Below are 25,327 nucleotides of genomic sequence, written 5' to 3'. Positions count from 1 at the left end.
AGTGAATATAAATTATACATTAACTTTCCGGAAATAAAACAATTTCATTTTCCTTCTTTGTCTATATCATTTGGCTATTTCAAATTTAGTGTTCTATTGTTTTGCTATAAACTTAAAAATAACCCCAAAATGGAATTAATTCACAACTATATTCCCATTTGAAAGTATAGATTTGCTTACGCAGATCTTGACAGTGAGTTTTCTTAAACCCATTATTTTCTCTTTCTGCATCAAATACTCAAACATACTATAAAAATAAATATACATTTTAATTTTAAATTCAATGAGATTTGAAGATTCCAACCATTAAAACAGTAATTAAAATTGTAAATTTTTGTAGAAAATTTTGTTTTGCTATTATATTTACTTTGTTTACCTTAAAATTTTCTTTTAAACAAAATTGATAAAAATGATTACTGCACCTTACTTTCTTTTTACTAAAACACTTATTTTTTTTTAAAAAAGAATAAAAATGAACCTTCTTGCTAGGTTTAATGATTACAACTTTACCCCTAACTCTGAGTTTGAGAATTCAGTACATATACAAAAATTTGAAGTAAGGGGGAGAAGATAACCTTCCAAGAGATGGTGATATAGATGTCTGAAAATACAGAAAGCAATCACAATAAATGGAGGTAATGACTGAATTAACAAACTTATTTTGATCTCTTTAAATACTTTAACATCTCCCCAAACATTTACTTTTAAAGCAATTCATGTGAACTGAACAAGTTAGTAATGAACAGGACTTATGACCTAACCGGTTTAGCTCAGTGGATAGAGCATCGGACTGCGGAATGAAGGGTCCCAGGTTTGATTCAGGTCAAGGGCATGTACCTTAGTTACAGGCATATCCCCAGTAGGGGGTGTGCAGGAGGCAGGTGATCGATGTTTCTCTCTCATCGATGTTTCTAACTCTCTATCCCTCTCCCTTCCTCTCTGTAAAAATCAATAAAATATATTTTAAAAAAAACAGGACTTATTCAAAAGTATAATATATATTACTCTACTGTGTGCAATATATGCTTCAGTTTTTTAGAAATATTTATGGGGAATATATGGATGTTTAATTTTACATGGTTATTTAAATGCAATTATAATCTCAGTTACTTTGATGTTTATATTTAAGAATACCATTTATATAATATTAAAATATAAAGATATCTCCTTTATATGTACAAACGATAATGTCAAATTTTATCATAATCTTATTTAGTTATACATGTGTTTATTATTTATCTGATATTCAGGCTTCAGCTTTTGCTCAATGTTTTCCTTTTAGTTAAGTTTATTCATACTTTTTGGAAGAATTTTTTAAAAATTGTCACAGTTACTTTAATATTAAATGTATCAGCTTTGTTATCATTTCATTCCCAAACTTTACGTTTATGGATATTATGTAATATGTAAGATCTGACTTAAAGTCCACCTTCTGTCTTTTAAAGGACTAATCCCCATATCTACATTTGTTTAGATCTTAATTGCTCTTGACAGTGAAAGCATTATTTTTTAAACCATTTAGCAGGAGTATAAATCATAGCCTTGGCACATATCAAACATATTAAAGCAGTTTATTTAAAAGCCAGTGATTTTGGTATCATAGAAAATACTGTGCTTTTTCGCAACCTGTCTTAACTTACAGTTAAAATTTCTGTACTTTGAGAGCATGAGAAAAATACTCTCATAATTCTTTTTCATTTTAAGAATATGGAGATTTTATTCAACTGACCAAATGAATTCTAGTTCTTTGGGTACTATAAAAGGCAATTTTAATTTTTAAAACATATTCAACCTAACTTTCATGTTGCTCTTTGTTTCTAATCCAAAGGCATACTAATTATTCAAAACTCCCAGTATCTAGTGATATACAGGTTGCCACTGTTTCATTTTGTTTTAGTGATTCATGAAGAGCTAGAGACATGAAAATTCTGATGAGTCACTATTCCCAATGATATTACTGAACAACTTCCAAAGCATTAAGTTATCTATAAATGTAGTTACTGAGAATGAGGATGACTAGATTCTATTGAATATAGAAAAATCTCAAGAAGAAAAATCCAGAAATGATGTGAATATTACTGGAGTGTTTCAAAAGCTATATATTCCTAAGACATCTCAACTTGGGATCCTAGAGAGTAAGCAATTATTATAACTTTGTCTATGAATTCTGAATATGAGCTAATTTCAGAAAAAGAAATTGAACCCTTTATCGTCACTTTAAATTGTTCCTAAATTGGCAATGTCAGGCCTTTTTGACAGCTGTCACTCTGAAAACGCTATTCACAAGTGACTTTAATTGGATCAAATTCAGACTATAGATTTTTAAAAAAGAAGTAATACTTTAAATGCTGTCAAAACAACTAGTTATTTGGTAGAATTTAAAAGATATGTAAATGTGTGGGTTTGTCTTTGCATGTGTGCATATGTGTTCATGGGTGTGTGTAATGTACTTGTCCCTGAAGCAGGCCATTTTTTTTTTTTTATTATTAACTCAAGTTCTTTGTTTTCTCATTGACAATGAATATAAATAGCTCAGTTTCTCAAGCATCTCTCATCTTGCCCTTGTAGTCCTGGGATTGGTCGGAGCAATTTTACAAAGTTTACTAATCTGAGAAAAGTTTTGATTTGAGCTATATTTGTGCTAGTTAAATAGACTCAATTCAGTGATGGGTCACAGAGAAATGAAGGAACCAGTCCAAAGTCACACCAAATATGACCATGTGTAGTTTAAATCCTGTTTTGTTATGTTTTTTACAGAAAGAATAGTAGACTATCTAAACACAAGATACTTACAATTTTAGAGAGGATTAAATGTACATCTTCAGAAGTATGTTCCTAACAAATTCTGGTAATTTAAAACTGTTTTTTTTTTTTCACTAATATGTCAAATCTTCAAAATGGACAAAATTTTAATAGAAATATATTAATGTTATCTCTCTCCCCTCCTCCTTCCTTCCTTCCATCTCTCTGAAAACATACAAACACACATAGATATATACACACATAAATATACATTATGTGAATATACAAAGTATAATTTCAATTATAACATTTTCACATAATATAACAGTAGACAGCCACCAAAATAAAGGCTATTTTCTATAACTTTATATTGGTAATGTGTAAATTTAACTCAATGATACTGATTCTGCTTCACTTAGAATCCGCTTTGAACTTATTATACTTTTTAGTTCTTCGAAATTCATTCAGTGTACTTCATAATGTCAACTTCTAAAGTGTAGAAAGATGTTAATAACTTCCTTACGTCAATAGTTTGAACCTGACCCAATACATTCAATAAATATAAACTGTTAGCAATGGTCTATACAACCCACTGCACAGCAGTGAAAGAAATAATAAAAGCCCCTAATAAGAACCAATATATTTATATCTTACTCGACTCTGAAGAATATAACCAAAATATCAAGTATTTGGAAAATATATAACTAATGTCACCTATACTCCCATTTTCCTAATGGCAGTACTTTTAGCACTATGGGATCATTAAATATTATATTTCAATAACTTAACTCTTAAAAATCTTGGATGGAGGATCTCATTCATTTTTACCGATTTATTTTTTTTAATTAAAAAAACAAACTTGAAATGTTCTCTCTTATACTATATTCCCAATGACTAATTTTATAAAGGTCCTTGCTATTTCCAGTTGATAAGCACATCCTAGAAGAACTAGGTATTCAAAACTGTTTTCTATATCATCTCTACCTAAAATTTTGGTAAGCAGAATGAAGTGACTTCACAATCCTATATATTTTGTAATGAGATAAAGCTATGCAAAAGTTCACAAGCTAGCTTCAAAGTATGCATTAGCAATTTTTTCTTTTAATGACACCTTACGAAGTTTTAGGCAAAGTTGTGTCCTTTTGGTTTGAAGTTATCTTTTCTGATAACATATTGAGGACAGACAAATTAAATGATTCAATTCAACCACGCATACTGATCCACTCAAAGTATGATGATTGAGAAGTATGTATCTGTTAGAGTTGTGCCATATATCATATTAATTATTCATAACTATCTACTCTATTCTTCTTTTATAGATATAAGTGATTTTTACTGCCTAACTTATTATAATGTTCTCCTTCAATTTATTAGCAGAGAATGTGCACATGGACTTGTCAAAATTAAATTTTGTAAAGAATAGAGCCCAACTTACTTACTTTGTAAACTGCATGCTATATTTGTGTGGTCGCTCACAGACATAATTCTAATCATAAATGTTAATATTTTTATTTTCTTCTTAAAAGAAATACACAACATGAATATTTTCACGATTTAGATCATAACTAAATATGACATTCGTGTGTAAGTGGAATTTTCAATTTAATGAAACTTTTTTCAAGGCACTATCTTGGAAAATTAGCATTTGGTGCTAAGTGTTCTAGTTAAATATTTATGGCTTTGTTGGGTACAGTTTAACATTTTGAATATGAAAAAAGCTACCTCACAAAATTATAAATATATTAATGATTCTCTATTGATATGTAAGCATTATAAAAACAACACCAGACTACAATTTAGCATACCTCTATTGTCTTAAAAAATCATTATCTTGTGCAAATCATTCCTCTTGCTTGGGTTCATATTGCAGAGAATTTTCTCAACAGGAGAAATTTTACTCCAGGGTGACCAAGAAATAACAGAAAATTATGGTTTTCATAACAATTTCTAAAAATTTGCTTTCCCTCATTTGTTATATCCACCCATCATTACGACCTGTCAGAAATGGACAGTGGTGGCTGCAAGGTTGGTTTTTGCATGCTTATGTTTCAAAACAATTTAGTAGTCATTTAAATGTGGCTTGATTGGACCCCTCATAATGGAAAGTGGAGTTGGTCTTAAATGTATAGCCTGCCATTTTCTACTTTTTAGGGCATGCAGAGTTTGGTCCACTTCAGTAGGACTGCCATTTTAACACAACAAATTCTTATAACATTTAATTAAATTCTTCATTACTTATTGCCTTAACACCATGTCCATCCCCAACAATGCCACTGCAATTTCATAATCATAAACTCAAATCTCCATAGAGTATATAGTATCAAACTGTGTTTTTAAACACTCATGTTTTCACAGAATAAAATGAGTTTTTATCTTTTCCCGATTATGGTAATACCTACGGTCTTTGAAAAAATAATCTGGAAAAGTTTTGGATCCACTGTTCTTAATCCAAGTTCTTTAAGAATCTCACCATTCTATTACAAAAGTCAAGAGAAAATGAATGAATAGACATGGATTTTTCCTTTCTTTTTATATCACTAGCCTTTAAATGGATCTCAAATTATAAGAAGAATCTAGAATAAAATAGGATGAACTTGTTTTACTAATATTCACATATATTCTATAAGTGTCAGACTGTAATAAAGACATCTTTATATAGACTTTTATATGAAATCTTTTTATTCTCTTTAATGTTTAAGGGCAATATACAGGTATTTTGGGGAAATTTATTATCCGGGGTTACTTTTCTCATTTTCAGTCATGGACTAAAAAAGAGAAAATGAACTCTGTGAAGAATAGCTTAATATTGCAAATTATACTGAGTTGGAGATTATTTCAAACTCAGTGTATGTCTGAAAACATTTGCATTAGCATCTACATTTAGACTATGGAAAGATTTGGGTATACATTATCAAAGAACAGATTATATTTTAACTGTTATAACTAGTATTAAAAAGAGCAACATCTTTAAATACTCATTAAAACTTTATTTTGAAAAAGTAAACATCTAAAATTGGATATGAAGACCACATAGTGCCAGAACTTAACCTCTCTTCACTCTTTTATTCCAGCAATAAGGCCCTGGCAGTCACAGTCTTTGCAATTTTTGATCAATTTCACCAAGATAAGAATAATTTGTATCCAGTATTACTTACTGACAAGTTGAAATCTGTGGCTATTTTTCTATTCATAAACATGTTCCTATAAGTGATCTTTAAAATAAATAATCAGAAACTGAGTCCAAACTTTTTCTCATGGAAATGAAAAGAGTATAACATGAAATGCCTTCATTTGAGGCAAATGTCACAGAAAGGCTAGTACCCAGAACTCAAATCTCTCTCTTTTTATTTATATACATTTGCATCACGTAGTTTTGGATAAGTTTAACAAGAATACACATCATTTCCTTTGGGGATGACAGCAACACTGACAAACAGCCCCTGTCCTGCCTACCATTATGTTACTGCTAAATCATCCACAGCATCATGACCTGATTTTAGTTTCCGGGACATAGCCCAAAAATGAAACTTAAGTTTCATTCTGATTACATACAAATAGCCAGCACTTAAGAAAACCCTTGAAAAGTGATCTATGTCTGATAATTAAAAAACAAACAAAAACAAGAAGGAGGCCTGGGGGAAGGAGGGAAGGAAGGAAGGAAGGAAGGAAGGAAGGAAGGAAGGAAGGAAGGAAGGAAGGAAGGAAGGGAGGGAGGGAGGGAGGGAGGGAGGGAGGGAGGGAAGGAGGGAAGGAGGAGGACGTATATAAAAGCCTCATACAATTACACAGTAGGCCTCTGACATTCTCTATGCTGGTATAATAACTAAATGGCAAGTAACAAAAAAACAGTTATCCTTGTGAGATTCCTGTTGCATGCTTTAATTAAAACTAAAAGTTTACAACAAAATCAACCCTTGGATAAATTGCTCTTTGGTTTAAATCTTCATTACCTCCTGGAATTTTGGTAAAATCACTTTGTTTTTAACTTAAGCTGGCCTCTCCTTCTCTATTCCATTACAAATGTCAAACAAGAACCAGACAGAAATCTTAGAATAGTTTTGTTTGTGTGTATGTGTGTTAAGTCCAACCCCTGTATACAAACTGGTTTAAAAAAAAAAAAAAAAGATGTTGTAACATAGTACTTTATTCCAACTTAATCTCATCCTTGAATGAACTTCCTTCAAATTTCAACCATAAAAAAAAAAAAGGCAGTCAATTTCCTGGTGGTCGTAATTTACTTAAGTAACCTTTTACACTGAGCAAAACCCAAAAGCAAAAGGGTCATTAATCTTTCTAGTGATTAGAGACACCTCTAGCGCTGCAAACATTTACCTCTCCTTTCCCGCAGTAGAAATGCTTTTAGGAGGATCATGGTTCATACCTCGCATTCCCTGGAGCCAGAGATGGTATATGTGCAGGGCCCAGATCCATTAACGGATATATCCATGGTCTCAGAGTTTGTAGGCTTGTAGTCCACGTAATACTCCTGTAAAGGGGAATTCATTTGTCTTTCAGACTCTCTGGTCTTTTTCCGCCGTCTCTTCATGAGAGAGTGCTGCTGGAGTTGTTTCATGCTGGCGGGGTAGCGTTTCCACGACACGTAGATAACCAGGAGGATCATGGCCACCGAGAGGAAGAGAGCCACGCTCCCTGCAATAATTTTGTGAAATGAAACATGTTCATACTCCTGTTCTGTGCTGGGTATCTGAAACCCCGGGGAGGGGCTGGGTGTTTCCAGGGTGGGCTGGATGGGTTCAGATTTGGAGATTGTCGGTTTAGGAATCATCAGAGGCTTCTGGGGAGTTTGGGGCACCAGGTGGGATTTTTCTGTGTTGACCACCGGGACTTCAGAGCAGATATTATATGTTTCCACTGCATCACTAACCTTTTCACCCTGGATATGCTTAGGTCCCGCACATATCATGGTGCTTTCCTTATTTCCTTTGAAATTCTTAAGCCAATAATATAGAGGACAAATACTCCGACTGCATTCCCACATATTTCCAGACAAAGTGATGGATATTAATGATATCCACGCATTGACAGTTTCCTGGGAAATGTTGGTAAGCTTGTTGGAATCCAAATTCAATTTTTGCAAATTGGGCAGACATTTAAATGTGCCCGGCTCGATTCCTTGGATGTCATTCCCTGATAAATCCAAGTTGTGTAAGGAACTCCAAGTCCATGTCAAGCCTTGGCTGATGGAGCGAATCCTGTTCCATTGTAAGTAAATTGAGCGGAGGTTGAAGAGACGCGGGAAATGAGCAAAATTGATCTTTGAAAACTGATTGTGCTCCAAGTGGAGTTCCTTTAACTTCAGGAGGCCAGCAAAGGCATTTCGGGACAAGCTGCGGAGACGATTGTAACCCAAATCCAGGAAGTCAAGATTTCGACAGTCTTGAAAAACTCTTATTGGCACAGTCTTTAATGAGTTGGATCTCAAGTGCAAAATGATGAGTTTCCGAAGGCCTTTAAACTGTTCCGATTGCAAAGTCTGAAGCTTATTGTAGGAGAGGTCCAGATTGCGGAGATTAGGAACTGGGTGAAAGGTTTTATTGTGCAGATAGGTAATTTTGTTGGAGCTTAGAATTAATTCTTTCAGTCTACGAATGCCTTGAAATGCATCTTCATCCACTGAGCTAATGTAATTATGGTCAAGATAAAGCCATATAAGCTGGTTAAGGCCAGCAAACTGATTGGATTTGAGTTTCTGAATGCTGTTGAACCTTAATGATAAGCCTTGTGATCCTCCAGAAATGTTCTCTGGGATATCTGCGAAAGCGTGAGACTCACAGTACACAATTTTGCCATCACATCTGCAGTTCTTTGGGCAAGCTCTCTGAGCCCCCGTGAACATAACAAGCAGCAGTGTAGAAAGTAGCGCTAGCACCACGCGCATGCCTCGCAGCTGCGTAATTAAACGGAAACCTACAATGTTAAAAAGAAGACAAATGCACATCGTAAAGCTATTCAGATAAATCATCCCCAGCTTACCAAGATCAAGAGCATCTCCTCTAGTGCAGTGTTGGGACAGTTGATGTCAGAGCCATGCACTTAACATTTAAAGCTTTTCTTGTCTTTAGGGCTGCACGTTTCCTATTAGGTTCATTCGTCCTTCCTTGATTTTTAAATCACCACAGTGCTGTAGAACCGTGAACAGCTTCCCTGAGTTTCAGGAGTTCATGCATACATCAGCAGGGAAAAGCACTGAGCCTGGCTTACTGCTGAATGCCGACATTTTAATAACAGTAGTATTTGGCTAGTCAGTGTTGAATACCCATACCAAAAGCAGGAGTACCAAGTCTTCTGGTCATGGGAAAAAAAAAATGTGACTTCCTAAACCCCCATGCTTGAACATCTTTCCTAGTTGAGTACGCAGGCTGTGATTTGGCAAAGGAGCTTCAGTCATATGTCAAGGTAATCCAAGTCTGTCCTGCCTGAAATTGTATCATTATTGCATAACAGAAAAACAATGTTTGAGCTCTGAAAAAAAAAAAAATGGCATTGGGACCAGCACGGGCAGCCAATGAAGCCTGGTATGAAGACTAATCACAGTCAAGGTACTCTCAACATTCAGGAAGAGCTGCTTCCGAGCTCTCCTGCCCAGCGATAGACACAGCTCAGGATCCTGACTGTTGATAACACAAAACACTCCAAAGTTGAGATCCTCAGGTTCTCATTAAAATACCTGCATAAGATGAAATATACGCTCGCGTAGTGTTCGTTTTACCGTTATGTTTAACATAGTTGCTTTTGCAAATGTGGGGTATAAACAAGTAGAGAAACGCAAGCTACCATTCCCCTCCCCCCATCCCAAACTGCTCAAATGTCTGACGGACTTTTTTCCTCCCCTACCTCCATTAACTTCTGTAAACCTACAAAGTTGCAATCTATGGGCACTGAGTCTGCATTTCCAAGTCTTAGTATCTTAAGGGATTTCTTTCCCCTGTCAGCAATGGATTTATTAGTTCTTAGCGGTAGGAAGAAGAAAAAAAAAAAAAAAAACTACTGTGTGCTGCGGTTTCAATATTTCCCTTAAATATTCATATTTTTTTACCGAGAGGCAATCAGCCAAACCTTTAAGCAAAAAACAACCTCTCCTTTTATTCAACCAGTTAAGTCTTTTTTTTTTTTTTTTTTTCTATTTGAAACCCGATCTTGCGCTGTCCTCTTGCCAGCTACAGACTCATTGAAATACATTCCAGCTCTCCCAGACAGGAGAAGGGGGGGTGGGGGGGGGAGCCAGTCACACTTGAAAAAAAGAAGACGGGCAAATGACTGCTGGAAATTTGGATGCTGTGGTCAGGATACAGCTCCCAAGATAAAACAAGCCCTTGTGCGACCTCTGAGAAAGTAACGACCCCACCCCTCCACGAACGCAGCAAAGTGTTAACAATCTTCCTGACGGCGACCAGAAACACACGCACCGTGAATATTATCAAGATACAGAAGCAAACACAATGTTTATCTCATGCTCCATTCCCAAGCTGTGGATACGCATACGGAAGAGACAGTCTGAAAGAGATTTCTCCCCAGTCTGTTTAAGTCCGTGTTATGCATTTACGAATTTTAAAGAAACTACAGAAAGGGAAATGATCTAAAAATATAATAGCAACTATAGTGAGTCAACTGGCAAACTCAGAGGCTGCTGCTTTTTGCCGGTTTCCCCAGTCTTTTATCAGCTAACACCGCGACTGAGGAGAGGAAGCCTAGAGGATCAGCTTTGCTAAGGAAACAACAAAAGTTCACTTACCCATCCTTTGTCATCCAAAAGCGGTTCCCCCCTCTCTCAGCTTTCTTCTTAATTGGTCTCTTGTGCCGAAACCACCACCACCTTCATGACACAGTGCGGCTGTCATTCACACCATCCTGATCCCGCATGTGAGCTAGTAGCCCCATACAAACTTCCCGGGAGAGGACGGCAAAAAAATATATATACATACATGAAAAAAAATCAGCATGGGTTGGGAGGGGGGCAGGGAGAAAGAAGCTCTGGGAGGGAGGGGGGTGCGGGGAGGGCTTCTAGGCTCTGAGGACCATTGTGTAATTCACCAGAGACCCATCAGCAGTAATTGGCAATCTGTGCAAAAGAGCTACAGCCCATCTTGAAGGTAACCAACTTCTCTATAAAAAGACAGAGAGAGAGAGAGGGGGGAAAAAAAAAAGAGAGAGAGAAGAAAATCTTCAGAATACCTGGCATTCCTTATTGTGCTGGCTTTTGCCATTCCCAGATAAAGCAATTCATCCTCTGGATTTTCAGTTCTTGAAGCAAGTAGGCCTCCTGTGCTGTCTGAGACCCCAGTTTAAAAGCCATGCAGGCTAGGTTTATCCATTTAGCTGGTCAGGTTTAAAGTGTTTTGTAGCTGTGCTGAGAGGCAGCCCTTGTCTAATTCAGAAGGCTTTCCAGAGACTGATGATGCTCAGAGCTTGTTGGTGCTAATGCTTGAGTTTGTGATACACTGAGTGCCCTCCGCTGGAGAAAACAGATTGCACATTAAAGACGGGAACAAGTGAGCCTGTCAGTGGTGTGCAGCCTTCCCTCTCTCAGAAAGGGAAATTAAAGGCACAGGAACACTTTTTTTTTCTCTCCAATAATAATATATTATGAAAGGTTTATGCAATGGCGTATCATTCTCTGATATCAAATATTAAGTGAAACACTGCTTCTCTAAATATTATGTAATTTGTAATTTTTAAAAGTTGCCTTGACCCGATTTATTTATTTTTGCTGCATATGCATGCATCACAAGGGAATTTATTACATTTTTTTCAATAACAGAACTAATTTGAGCTTTATTTTTGTTGCTGTTGGTTTGTTTTATTTATTTACATTTTAAAAACAAACCACATAGAGAATCAATCTTATTCAAGGGGGAAAATGTAATAAAATCAGTTTTAAAGATAATTACATGGACAAATCTTAGGTCTAATTTTTAAATTTTCAACTTCTGGTAATAAAATAAATTCTGCAATTTTGTGCATTGTATTGAATATTCTAGATTATTACTTTCTAAAAGTGTACATTTTTAGTCTTAAATCAGTTATCTTTAATACTATATTACCAAATGTACAGGTAGCTAAGAGATTCTACATGTTAAATAAGAGTAGAAATGCTAGCTTCGTATCATTAGCACAGTTACTTTTTAAAAACTTGTCTACATTTTTAATGTAAATGTTTCTCCAGCAAGTCATTTATAATAATGTGCATTTCTATTTAAAAAGCAAGTATGTTCTATCTAGATCATTGCTGTATTTCTCTAAAATGTGCAGAATATCCTCAGAATTAGGAGGGATGAAAAGATGAAATACCTGAGATATGTATTTTTTAAAACCTATACACTATATTTGAACCTGAACTTAAGTTTAAAAAAAATAATATAACATCACACTTCTATTTTGGTCATCTTCATTACTTGTTTATTTCATAATCATCTGGCTAGTAATTTTGTAACAATCCAGAATGAACCAATGTAACACAGAGAAAGACTGCTGGATAAGTTTGCTAACCTAATTTACCATGTGTGAGAAGTTTAAATGGATTTTACATAAGCAACTAGAATTACTGAAAATAAATATTTTTAGAAATACTTCTTGGTTTTAGACTATCTTCCAAAATATTTATATGTGGGGAGGGCTTATCATATACGTAACAAAAAAAAATTGACTCAGATTTAATAGTATGCAGTGACAGGCAATTATCCAAATACTAGGTTTTCTGAAAAAAACAAAAGGGATAATATTTAACCCAAGGATATTGCTTTCCCATTAACTGATACCTGAATTTCTATTTTAAGAATGTTTACATTTGGCTTCAGGATTAATACCGGTTGAAACGCAAATGCACACCAAAAGAGGCAATATTATTTGGTTAATGAAGGGGGGTTATCTATTAAAAAAAATAAACATAAGTAATACACATATAATTTGTTCATCATAGTGTAGTTTATATAGAAACAAAACCCCACCCAAATATTTAATGATAGAGGATTAATTCTAAAAAAACAAACAAACAAACAAAAAAACTCATGAAATGGAACACATGCTGCCATTAAAATTAAAATGGTTTATTCATGCTGAGAGGAAAGGATGGCCACAACTTATAAAGTAAGGAGAGAGGCGCAGAGAACACCGGTGAAGGAGAGTCTATCGCTCTACACATTTTTGTTTGCACTGGGCCAAAGTAAAAGGGAGATCATTTAAATGAATATTACATAAGCAGCTAGAGTTACTGTGCATCACTGAAAATGAATATTTTTAGAAATATTTCTTGGTTTTAGAATATCTTCCAAAATATTTATAAGTTATGGGGGGTACCATATGCGTAACAAATAGAATTAGTTTTTATTTCATCTTTTATGATTTTTTCTTCTACATTTAAAAATTTTAAATATGATGAATATATGGTGCCTATATGTACCAAACACATACAGATATATGAATGAATTTTTCTTTGTTTGAATATAAGATATGAGAAGGGCTTTTGATAGTGGATTGAAAAAAAAAATCCAATGACATTACCCACATTTATGTTGTAAACCTGCATACATAGAAGTGTTGTTTGAAGTACTAAAAGCTAATAGATGCTGTATTATAAAGTCACTAGAGGCCCGGTGCACAAAATTCATGCATGGGGGGGTGTGTGTCCCTCAGCCCAGCCTGCACCCTCTCCAATCTGGGATCCCTCGAGGGATATCCGACTGCCCGTTAAACAGGCAGTCGGACATCCCTCTCACAATCCAGGACTGCTGGCTCCCAACTGCTCACCTGCCTGCCTTCCTGATTGCCCCTAACTGCTTCTGCCTGCCAGCCTGATCACCCCCTAACCACTCCCCTGCCAGCCTGATTGATGCCTAGCTGTTCCCCTGCCAGCCTGTTTGCCCCTAACAGCCTTCCCCTGCAGGCCTGGTCACCCCTAACTGCCCTCCCCTGCTGGCCATCTAGTGGTGGCCATCTTGTGTCCACATGGGGGCAGGATCTTTGACCACATGGGGGCAGCCATCTTGTGTGTTGGAGTGATGGTCAGTTTGCATATTACTCTTTTATTAGATAGAATAGAGGCCTGGTGCATGGGTGGGGGCCAGCTGGTTTGCCCTGAAGGGTGTCCCATATCAGGGTGGGGGTCCCCTTGGGGTGTGAGGTGGCCTGGGCGAGGGGCCTGTGGTGGTTTGCAGGCTGGCCACGCCCCCTGGTGACCCAAGCGGAAGCCGTGGTATCTGGGGTTTATTTATCTTCTACAATTGAAACTTTGTAGCCTGGAGCAGAGCCAAGCCTTCTGCTTGCTCCGTGGTGGCAGCCATTTCTGTTGGGATTTATGTATCTTCTATAATTGAAACTTTGTAGCCTTAAGTGAGGCCTGGGCCGGCCAGGGTGTGCGGAAAGCTTGGCTTCCTCCATCGCGGGGGGCAACCCTAGCCTCCTGCTCTTTCCAACTCTGTGGCTGCCGCCATTTCTGTTTGTGTTTATGTATCTTCTATCATTGAAATTTTGTAGCCTTGAGTGGAGGCCTAGGCCGGCAAGGGCAGGCAGAAAGCTTGGCTTCCTCCATTGCCGGGGAAACCCAAGCCTCCCTCCTGCTCTCTGTGGCCATAGCCATGTTGGTTGGGTTTATTTGCATATTCGCTCTTGATTGGCTGGTGGGCGTGGCTGGTGGGCATGGCTTGTGGGTGTAGCAGAGTGATGGTTAATTTGCATATTACTCTTTTATTAGATAGGATTACAGATCATATGTAGAATGTATAAAGAATGATGTCAAAAATCAATTACAGGTCCCTTGAACACACTGTAAGGACATAAGAGGGTCAAGAGATTAGAGAGTGACAAATGATGTTGTGTGAAGATTTCTAGATATTACCTTCACACACACAAACATGCACGCACGTACTCACCCTTCCAAAGGGAACGTTTTGGAAGGAAGAAGAATGTCAGCTACTAGGTTTAATTGTAGTGAATGGGACTTCTATGGGCTACTTGAACATGATATGTGTTTCTAGCAGTGAGCCCAGTACAATAGAATGGTATCTGATTTCTGTCTGGGAAATCCAGGAGATAAGAAGAAATAATACTTTCACCAATAAAGATTTTTTAAAAAAGAAGAAGAGATGGGTGAAAAAATAAAAGGGAGAAAGAAGAGTAAAACTTGTGTTGAGATTGGCTTTTGGATTTCACTTGCAGAGTTTATCTGGATAAAGACGTGCACAAGTGTTTTCCATGGAATAAAGGAGACGTACGTGGGAGAGAGTGAGTGTGGTATTGTTTTCATTCCTGAGGAAAACGGAAAGAGTCTATATGAGTACACTGCCCAAACAAACAGACAACAACAACAGAAAAAATCAAGTTTGACAAGCATCACATGGATGAAAAAGAAAAAAAAAAAATGAGTCATCCTCATCATGGGAAATATGACCCATTATTTCTAATGGGGCAAAAGGGAAATATCAATGTGCCCATAAGAAATAGAAGTACCTTTGGCATCTTCTAGGCTCAGACATCTCAAACCTTTTTACAGTAGTACCAGTTTTACAACCATGAAGTTTCCTGGTTGTCAGAAACAGCAATGAATAAGTGTGAGAGGAGGTAGGCAAGAATGAGAAAAGCTGGGGGACATCTGTAATAGTGTCAATAATTAAAACAAAACAAAAACGAGGAAAACTAACTATGCTTCCTCTGTTTTCTACAGCAGACGGGTCACTTGCAACTGGTCCTACATTTGAACATGGGGAAAAGGTTTGAGCTTTATATGAAACTAGAGGCCAGGTACACAAAATTTGTGCTTGGGCAGAGGGTCCCCTTAGCCCAGCCTGCACCCTCTCCAATCCGGGACCCCTCGGGGGATGTCTGACTGCCAGTTTAGCCCCGATCCTGAGGAACAGGCCTAAATTGGCAGTCAAACATCCCTCTCACAATCCTGCACCACTGGCTCCTAATCGCTCACCTGCCTGCCTGCTGGTCACCCCCAACTGTCCCCCCTTGCTGGCCTGATCGCCCCTAAGTGCCCCCCCGCCAGCCTAGTCACCCCAACTTCTCCCCGCCCCTTGCTGGCCTAGTTGCCTCTCACTGCCCCCCCCTGCCAGCCTAATCGCCCCCAACTGCCCCCCCTACCGGCCTGATTGCCCCCAACTGCACCCCCTGCCAGCGTGGTCACCCCTAACTGGCCCCCCCCCCACGCCGGCTTGGTCACCTCTTACTGGTCCCCTGCTGGCCTGGTTGCCCCACGCGGCCTGCTGTTCAGTCGTTTGGTCGTCCCTCACTAACCCCCCTGCTGGCCTGGTCATAGGCAGCCATCTTTGTGAGGGTGTGAGGGTAATTTGCATATTAACTCTTTATTGTATAGGATATGAGCTATTGACTAATATGGTAAATTTAATACTTCCATTTACTGATTTCTGACATCATGAACTAAGGCTAAAATAAGATATTTTGTTACCTAAAAGTATTTACTGATCTCACCTTGATAACTTAAAATTGACCATGGTAAGAGGATTTTATAATAAATAGAATGTTCCATATGTTCTATTTTCCAAAGATTTTTCATACATCATGGAAATCAGCAAAATCTAAGAATGAAGGTGATTCATTTCTTGAGTGTCCAGACTTAAAGAAAGTGATGAAGAAAACATTAGTAATAGGGATTAAACTTAAAAGTACGCAGCATCTGTAGCTATTTAATAGCACAAAAATTGAGAACTGTATTTGCAGTATTTGAAAACTATTATGTGGGTTGAGTAAAAAAGTCACTCATATTGCCGAGGCTGGTGTTGCTACATGGTTAGAGTGTCAGCCTGCACACCAAAAGGTAATGGGTTTGATTCCTGGTCAAGGACATGTACTTAGGTTGTAGGTTCTATTTCTGGCCTTGGTTGGAGCATGTGCAGGAGGCAATCAATGGATGTATCTCCCCGCCCCAACTCGCTCCCACTCTCTTTAAAAATCAATGGGAAAAAATATCCTTGGGTGAGGATTAACAAAACAAACAAACAAACAAATGTCACTCATGTCAGGAGCAAAACGTCAATATATGTCTATGTTATTTCACTTTTGTCTTACTCATTAATGTAAACAAAAATATCACATAGTATTCATGTGTGAATAATACTGAAAGAGCCAGTTGTTAAACAGTACACTAGGGGGTCTATATATTTATTGTCCCAAAAGCAAACTAGTCTGAACACTTAAATGCTGGTGATGACCTAGTTTTAATGAATAAATTAAGTAGTCAATCAATTGCTATTATTACAATCATTGTCACTTTCAGTACCCTCAATACCTTCTTTCTTTCCTAAAATATTGTTTTTCCCAATTAAAAATTAAAATGGTATGTGTCAGTTAAAAAAATTAAGTTACAATTTAAAAAAAATCTCAACTCAAGTTGAAAGAAAATAAAATGGAAAATTATTTTAGTTCATGCAAATGAACATTCTATTATAGTCAGATAAAACTTGATTCAGAAATGGAAAGTATCACTGGTAGCCAGTTTCTTTTAATCCATTTCTCATCCTTATTTCCATTCTAATTCTGGTTTCAAGATAACCCCCATAGCTCTAGCTCTATGTACATTACAATTCAAGAACTAATAATCATTTCATTGCATGCAGTGGCTCTGGTGGAGTCTTTTTCTTATTCCACCCCTGAATAATTTTCTGTTCCACAGGACTGAGAGTCCCTAAGTAGTTTAGTTTACATATAGGCCATACATTCCATCTCTGGGGTTGTGCTGGGCATAGCTTATAAAAACAAAACAAAATAAAAAACTGAAAGTGAGAGGGAAAATAAATGTATGTGTATGTCTTCCAAACTATATAGTCATCGCTAAAAAGTGGCTGCCCTACCAAATCACCTCATACATCTCAGCAGGGACCATGTAACTAATTACTTCCAGATTAACACAAGCAAGAAAGGGTTTCTTTCTCCTTCCTCTGACTAGAACTCTTTAAAGCCCCGTTTAGATACTGGATGACAGGGGATAATATATGTTACCAGTATAAATGGGATGAGGGGTAATGATGAATATTGGGAGCAAAAAATATACACCCTGCAAATAAATACACAAATGAACCAAACATATAAACAAATGAAAATAACAATTAAAAAGCAAAAACAAAATAACAAAACATAACTATGTCCCAGTAAATTTCTTCTGCTCTTACTCTACCCTGGCATCAGGACATCATGGTACCTATGCTTTCTTTATTCTCAATATGTGAAGCTCTTCCTACACATATGTAACATATCTCTAATCCTCCTAACTTCACATTTAAATGGTAGGAGAGCAAATTAATGTTGTCAGTACTTTCTCCTACACACACACACACATACACACACACACACACAGAACCACCATACATGCACATGCTTAAAAATAATTTACTCTTCAAGACACATTTGAATTATGCACATAATTCAATTTTAAGACAAATCATCTTTTTTGAAAATAAGTAACCTTTGACGCTTTTTCAGTTTACCCATAATGACTTAACAGTACCTAATTTCTGATAGTAGTGATAATTAGTTACTTAACTTGTTAAAAATTTAAAGAAAAGTAACATTTTATTATGTGTATTTAATTGAGTTAAATGTTGGAGAGACAGACTTAAAAATAACTGTGGTTACTATATTTTAAAAAAGTAAATCACGAGATAGGGATTTCATCAGATTAATAGAGTTTGTAAACAAAAATAAGATCAAAATGATAAACTTAAAACAGAATAATTGAAAATAATTGAAATTAATATCTCTGTATATAATTTAAATGGAAATTGGGGAGCGCTGAATGGGAGATTATTTAGTGATCTAGATAAAAGAATATAATAGCAAATTTAGTTTAGGGGCTCTCATGAATATCTCTACATATTTTTCCACCATATACCATAAAAAGAAGCCATTTTACTGAATTGAAAATATTTTTAATAAAGCAATACTTACTCTGATATGTTTAACTTTACTTAATTTTACTTAATAATGTGCTGATAGTCTATTTCATTGACTTCTAAGTGTATATAGAAGGACATTGATATAAATAGACAGATATAGAAACTAAAATTAAAATAAGCCTAATAGCCTTTCAAAATCTCACAAATAGTTAACATTAGTTTTATTAATAGAACTCAATGCAGGTGCAATGATTGCAGTTTGCTGATACAAGATTTTGTCTACTTTCCCCAAATAGTGGAAACATCCATTGGAAATTCTGTTACCAAAAAGTAAATCTTGGCTCAATCACTTATGATTATTTGTCTTCAATGTCTGCTGTTTTTATAAACTTTGAGGTGACTTAAGAAATCTTACCAAAAAAAAAAAATGACAAATTCTGATATATAAAAATGCACAACTTTGGTTCAGGAAAAAAAATTAAAAAGGAGAGCAATAGATCAAGGATTGTTTCCATGTACTATTTTAAAATATAACAATATAGATAGGGGTAATAAGTTATAGGAAAGTCAGACTAGAAAAAACAAACAAAATATATATCTCTATCAGGAAAAGAAAGAGTGGTTAAACACCACATAATAACTATATTATCAGGTATTATATTTTCAATTATAACGCACATGTTTTTATGCATGTGTTTATTTTCTATAAGGAAGGGGTTGGTATGAATTTAAATAGCAGAAGTATTTTGAGAGCTAAGTAAATAATGATAGTAGAGCTACTATAATATTGCCAGTAAGATTCAAATTTAGATAGCTTTTACATATAGCTTTTAATAGTAAAAAAGACATTTAGTAAACAAGTACTAATCCCTGTGTAGCTGGATATAAAAAATTAAGTTAATTAGTCCTAACTTAAGTTCCTTATCTGTAAAATGGATACAATAGAAAAAATAGTATATCATTTCTATGGTTATTGTTTTTAATATGTTTTTATTGATTTTTAGAAAGAGAGGAAGGGAGAGGGAGAGAGAAACATCAATGAGAGAGAGACATCAATGTACTGCATCCTGTATGCCCCCTACTGGGAATCAAGCCCACAACCTGAGCCAGTGCCCTGCTGGAACCGGTGACCTCTTGGTGCATGGGGTGACTGGGATCTATGGTGATTGTGAGTATTAAATATATATATATATATATTTCATATCAATATCCCTTTGTATTTAAATGTATATTTGTTGTTTTCTCCAATAGATTTGATAATATTCTACTCAGCTAGTCTGTATATATTTTATATTTTCCCCTATCAACTTTGTCTTGAAAGAAAATTCAAGCTTTACAGTTTTGTTTTGTTTTAATGGACTAACACTGTCAATGTATTATCAGACCTACACAGGCCTTTCAGTCATACATGTATTTTTGGATTGGCACTATCAACAAGGGGACCTGTGTATGGTCCAGGCTCAACCATAAAATAGCAAAATGACCTTAGTAATATTGCAATTTCTACAGACATTTTTCCTCATCACCTCTAAATGAAGACATCAGTTTGTTTTAGGTGCTAACAGTCTCTGATCAATTGCATGCTATCTGAATGACAGAAAACAAATAATAGGTTATAACTACCAGGAAAATTCAAGGGAATACAGTCATGCATTGCAAAATGATGTTTCAGTCAACAATGGACTACATATATGATGGTAGTCCCATCTATATATATAAAACTCTAATATGCAAATAGACCAAACAGCGCAACAACAGAACAACCAGTCGCTATGACGTGCGCTGACCACCAGGGGTGTGTGCGGAACATGGTAGTTGTCAGCCGCAGCAGGATGGTGGAGCAGGTGAGCAGGAGCACCAGACCAAGGCGGGGCACTGATCACTGTCATTGGGGCAAGCCTCTGGTGGTTACTGAAAATTATTTGCTTCCGCATGCCACGGTCCCACTTGGTGCTCGCACCTTCTGCTGGCATCAGCCCCGCTCGCACCCACTGCTGGTGCCCGGCGCTGGCCCTGATTGCTCAGCACCATCAGTGGGTGTGAGCGGCGACTGCCAGCCCCAATCGCCTCTCAGGGCTTCTCCACCTCTCCCTGCTCCTGAGAGGCAATCAGGGCCGGCAGCCGCCTCTAGCACCTGGTGCTGGCGCTGGCCCCAATTGTGACAGCAGCAGTGGCAGGAGTGAGGCTGGAGGCAGACAGGGGACCCAGGGCTGTGGCACAAGGGACCAGGCAGGGGCACAGAGAATGGGCCGAGACCCACCCCTGTGTCCACTGCAGCCTCTTGACCCACAGTTTTTTTAAAGTGCACAAACTCGTTCACTGAGCCCCTAGTAGATTATAATGGAGCTAAAATAAGGCTATTGCCTAGTGCAGTCTTAGCCATCATAAGGTTGTAGCACAATGCATGACTGTTCCCTGCTGGTCTCAGTCTAGTGATAGTAATACCAACAGCTAGAAATGTCCGGGGCACTCACCTGGGCCCCAGTGAGCTTCCCAGTCATCTCTCCTTTCCAAACCAATGTTATAGTTGGACTGATTATTATGATTGTAAGACACCCTTAAGTGATAACCATTAGGAAGCTTTGAAGAAAAAAAGGGTTTATTACTTATAGCCTCTGGAGCATACAGGCCATCGAGGAGGCATACAGAGAGGTAGAGGAGACAGAGAAGAGAGAAAGAGTGGGAGAGAGAGAGGGCACAGACCTGGAGTTCTGCATTTAATGGGATAGCAGGTGGGGGCGCAGGTTTTCTTGGCTCACTCTTCATTGGAGAGTTTAAAACATAAGAGAGAGCCCTGGCCAAGTGGCTCCATTGATTGGAGTGTCATCCTCTACACCAAAAGGTTACAGGTCCCATTCCAGCCAGGGCACATAGTCAGGATGCAGGTTTGAAATCCTCTTGGTCATCCTGCTTCCTTGGCAAAATTGGACCTATCATATCATTGATTATTCCACCAACCATTAAAATTCCTCCATCCATCTCATGCATTACATCCTATATAATAAAAGCCTAATATGCAAATTGACCAAACGGAAGAACAACAGGCAGAATGACCAGTCGTTAGATGTACACTGACCACCAGGGGGCAGATGCTCAATGCAGGAGCTGCCCCCAGCCTGCAGGCCCCAGGCCAGCCAAGGCAGGTGCTAGCAGGGGCCCCCCGATCACCCCACCTGTTGCCCCGCAGAGGGAGGTGACCGGTGAGGGGCAGGGCTGGTGAGCAGATGGCACCAGACTGACCAAGGCAGGTGCCAGCGAGGGTTCCCCAATCATCCCGCTGGTCACCCTGCAGAGGGAAGTGACTGGCAGCGGGGGGCAGGGCCAGCGATGGCGCCAGGTTGGCCAATGAGGGTGCCAGTGGGGGCACCCCAATTGCCCCACTAGTCGCCTCAAAGATCAGCCCTGATCACCAGCCAGGCTAGGGACCCTACCCATGCATGAATCTCGTGCACTGGGCCTCTAGTTAAATAATAAAGAGAATGTTTAAGAAATTTTAGTGAATTAGATGAGAAGACATTTAACATTCACCTGGCAAGACTTTAAAAAAAAAAAAAAAAAAAGCCTTTCAACTGAAAACAGAACAAAACAAAAAAATTAAACATACCTCAAATGCAAACTCTTATTTGTAACTATAAAGAATACAACTGAAAATAACAAAACCAAAAACGTAAAAGTTGATTTAGATGTATGTACCAGTTTGTAGCAACTTCAGCATTAGTATTGCAATTATTCAGGGATGTGAGCTATATAAGTTTCTGTTACAAGGTTTCCCGCTGACCCTGAGAAACTCTCATCTAAAGCAGACAGCATGGAGTCACTACATAGCAAATGGACAACTGAATATCCTCAGCAGCTGGGAGTAGATTCCATCTTATTCTGCAGGAGAGTAAATAACAAGGCAACATGAACTTAAACGCACTGTAATTCCTATACCAGATTACTGATTAACACATAATTACAATGTTAATAACAACAACCCAGATATTACCCTGAAACACATGTGTCATCAGAAAATTCTACTATACCAGAAGCAGATTTCTCATACACACACATGCCCACACACACAAACATCCAACACTTTTCCCACAAACATTTTTGTTTTTAAGCATTTTACTTGCCATAAATTACTGCCCATGAAAATACAGTTATATATTTTCTACATCTAATTTATTTGAAATTTAACATTTTAGTAATGAAAAAACAAAACAAACAAACAAACAAAAAAAACAAGAAAAGAAAACCAATGCCATTAGAAATTAGTAGAGGAAACTGAAAGGGTCTGCCATGGTTGGAGGGATTCTCGATTTTAGTTCTATCCAGATACCAGCTAAAGAGTATGACTTTGTTCTAGTTATTTAAAAATTCAGGATATAGTTGTTGTTTTATTTAACATCTGCATATAGTCTTATAAAATTTACTATATTTTCTAAAGGTAATGACAAAAATGAATAGGGATTAATAGTTTAAAACATGCACTGCTGGAAACTTCCATAGGCTAACTAAAACAGATTTCTAGGGGAACAGGAGTTGCATATCAAATTTAGCAGAAAGGCTTTATTTCAGTAGGTGGTATTTCCCAATTAGAGGGCAGGCAAAACGGACTGCCCACTCTGGTAGGCATGTAACTCACTTCAACATATGGAATGAAAAAGGGCCACATACAAAACCTGACAAGCTCAGGGAAGGCCTACATGGAGGCTTTACAAACCCAGAGACCTAAGTAGGATGGTCGGAAAGTAAAGCTTTCCAACTAAAAGGGAGTCCTGAAAGGTAGTCATGTCCTAGGACAGTGGTCAGCAAACTCATTAGTCAACAGAGCCAAATATCAACAGTACGACTGAAATTTCTTTTGAGAGCCGAAAACCGACTTCTGCGCATGGGCCACGAAGTTTCAATCGCACTGTACGTGCACGCCCGCACGTGGTATTTTGTGGAAGAGCCACACTCAAGGGGTCAAAGAGCCGCATGTGGCTCGTGAGCCGCAGTTTGCCGACCACTGTCCTAGGATGATGGTGTCTTCCTTGACAAAGATCAATCTTTACCTTAACTGAGCATATTGTCTTTTTGCACCTATGATAACACACCTTTGGAATGTTAGGTAATCCTCTTTTTTCCAGACCCCTCAGGGCAAAATCTCACTAGAAAAGGAAGCCACAGAACCATCCATTGTTCTCCCATGTAGCATCTCTATGTGTTGTCAATGTCCATTGTTAACTAACCCATACCCACCAATGTAACAGAAGTTTGTGTCTATCTGTTTTACTTTTTATCCATTCTCAGAGATTTCCTCCCTTTGCTTCCTTCCACCTCCCTAATCTATCACCAATGGATTTCATGTAACCCCCTTATGTCTTCCCCTTTGGCTCTGATGTATACAATAAATGGTAAACCTGCCATTTTCTGGAGCATTTTCTCAATCCATTGAGATTTTGCTTTCCCTGCAATTGTTGTTATTTTGGCTCAAATAAACTCATAAAAATTCTCTACAGGTTTGGATGTTTCTTACATCAACAAGCAATAGGACATGAGAGCTTGTTTCTGAGGACAAATGGGCTGGGGAGATGTAAGCTCTATACCTCAACACAGAAGTTAGAGTCCCACAGGCACCCTGTTCCACCCATTCAGACATGAAGCTTGAGGGTTCAGCCAAAGTACAGCTGGCAGAGAGGGGTCTGGAAGGGCAGCCTTTCCTCCGCCTGGGATAGGCTACATGATCACACATCAGAATTGCTGCGTGATCATAATGAAAACAACAAACATCTATTTAACACTTACTTTATGCCAGTTACTCCTCTAATTTTTCTTTTGTTTTTGTTCAAACATATGCTCTAAGTACTATTGCTAATTTCATTTTACAGATGAGAAAACAGAAAAATAGATTTGAAGATAAATTTCTCAAGATTGTACAATGATTACACGGTAAAGTCAGTATTAGAACCCATGAATAAAATTCCAAAGCCTATGCCCTTAGCCTCTAGGCTAGCCCAATGCAAGCTATTCTACATTAGTTCCTCTTGAGAGGGTGGGAGAACATAAGCAGAAGCTGTAAGCACCATTAATATTGGAGGTAGATTCAGTCCTCATCAGGTTTGATTTTTACACTAACTAAAGTTGTATGGACAATGATTAATCTGCAGAGCTAAGTTAGAAAATGAACTCACTCTGAGTTAAAAAAAAAGTATGGAGCTAGTCTGGCCAGTGTTGCTCAGTGGTTGAACATCAACCTATGAACCAAGAGATCAGGGTTCGATTCCCTGTCAGAGCACATGCCCAGGGTTGTGGGCTTGATCCCCAGTGTGGGGTAGGAGGTGTGCAAGAGGCAATTGATCAAAGATTCTCTCTCATCATTGATGCCTCTATCTCTCTTTCCCTCTCTAAAATCAATAAAAATATATTAAAAATATATTTGAAAAAGTATGGAGCTATATGACCTCTCCAACTTTGTGATCCTCTTCAAGGGGATAAGGAAGAATATTTACTGCTTCTAAGGAGTGACTGAATTTTAGATCAAATGGATAATGGTATTGATATCGTTGTGATTAGCTAGTTATTAATAATAACTAGGGGAAAGCCACACATTATAGGCATACTAGAGGCCCGGTGCACAAAATTCATGCACTCAGTGGGGGGGCGAGGGGTCCCCTCAGCCCACAGGCCAGGCCGAGGGACCCCACCAGTGCATGATCAGGGCCGGGGAGGGACGAGGGAGGTTGGCCAGC

At 37.7% G+C, this 25,327-nt stretch overlaps 1 protein-coding gene across 2 annotated transcripts in view; it reads right to left on the bottom strand.

The window, feature by feature from the left end:
* Positions 1-11,226, bottom strand: part of LRRTM4 (leucine rich repeat transmembrane neuronal 4) — a 745,526-nt gene extending 734,300 nt beyond the window's left edge. Inside the window, exons 1-3 of one of the 2 annotated variants that reach the window (XM_080685825.1) lie at positions 10,936-11,190; positions 10,496-10,646; positions 7,124-8,670 (exon numbers count right to left, since the gene is read on the bottom strand). In XM_080685825.1, coding sequence (XP_080541951.1) covers positions 7,124-8,670; positions 10,496-10,499 — 1,551 coding nt within the window. In that variant the 5' untranslated portion in view covers positions 10,500-10,646; positions 10,936-11,190. Of the gene's footprint in view, positions 1-7,123; positions 8,671-10,495; positions 10,647-10,935 lie in introns of both variants that reach the window. The other variant, XM_080685824.1, reaches the window with a different exon arrangement.
* Between the last annotated feature and the right edge of the window lie 14,101 nt (positions 11,227-25,327).

Source organism: Plecotus auritus (assembly GCF_963455305.1).
Source record: "Plecotus auritus genome assembly, chromosome: 8".
In the NCBI taxonomy this organism is placed as follows: Eukaryota; Metazoa; Chordata; class Mammalia; order Chiroptera; family Vespertilionidae; genus Plecotus; species Plecotus auritus.
The sequence above is the reverse complement of the archived record's forward strand: the minus strand, read 5'-3'. Positions and strand labels throughout refer to the sequence as shown.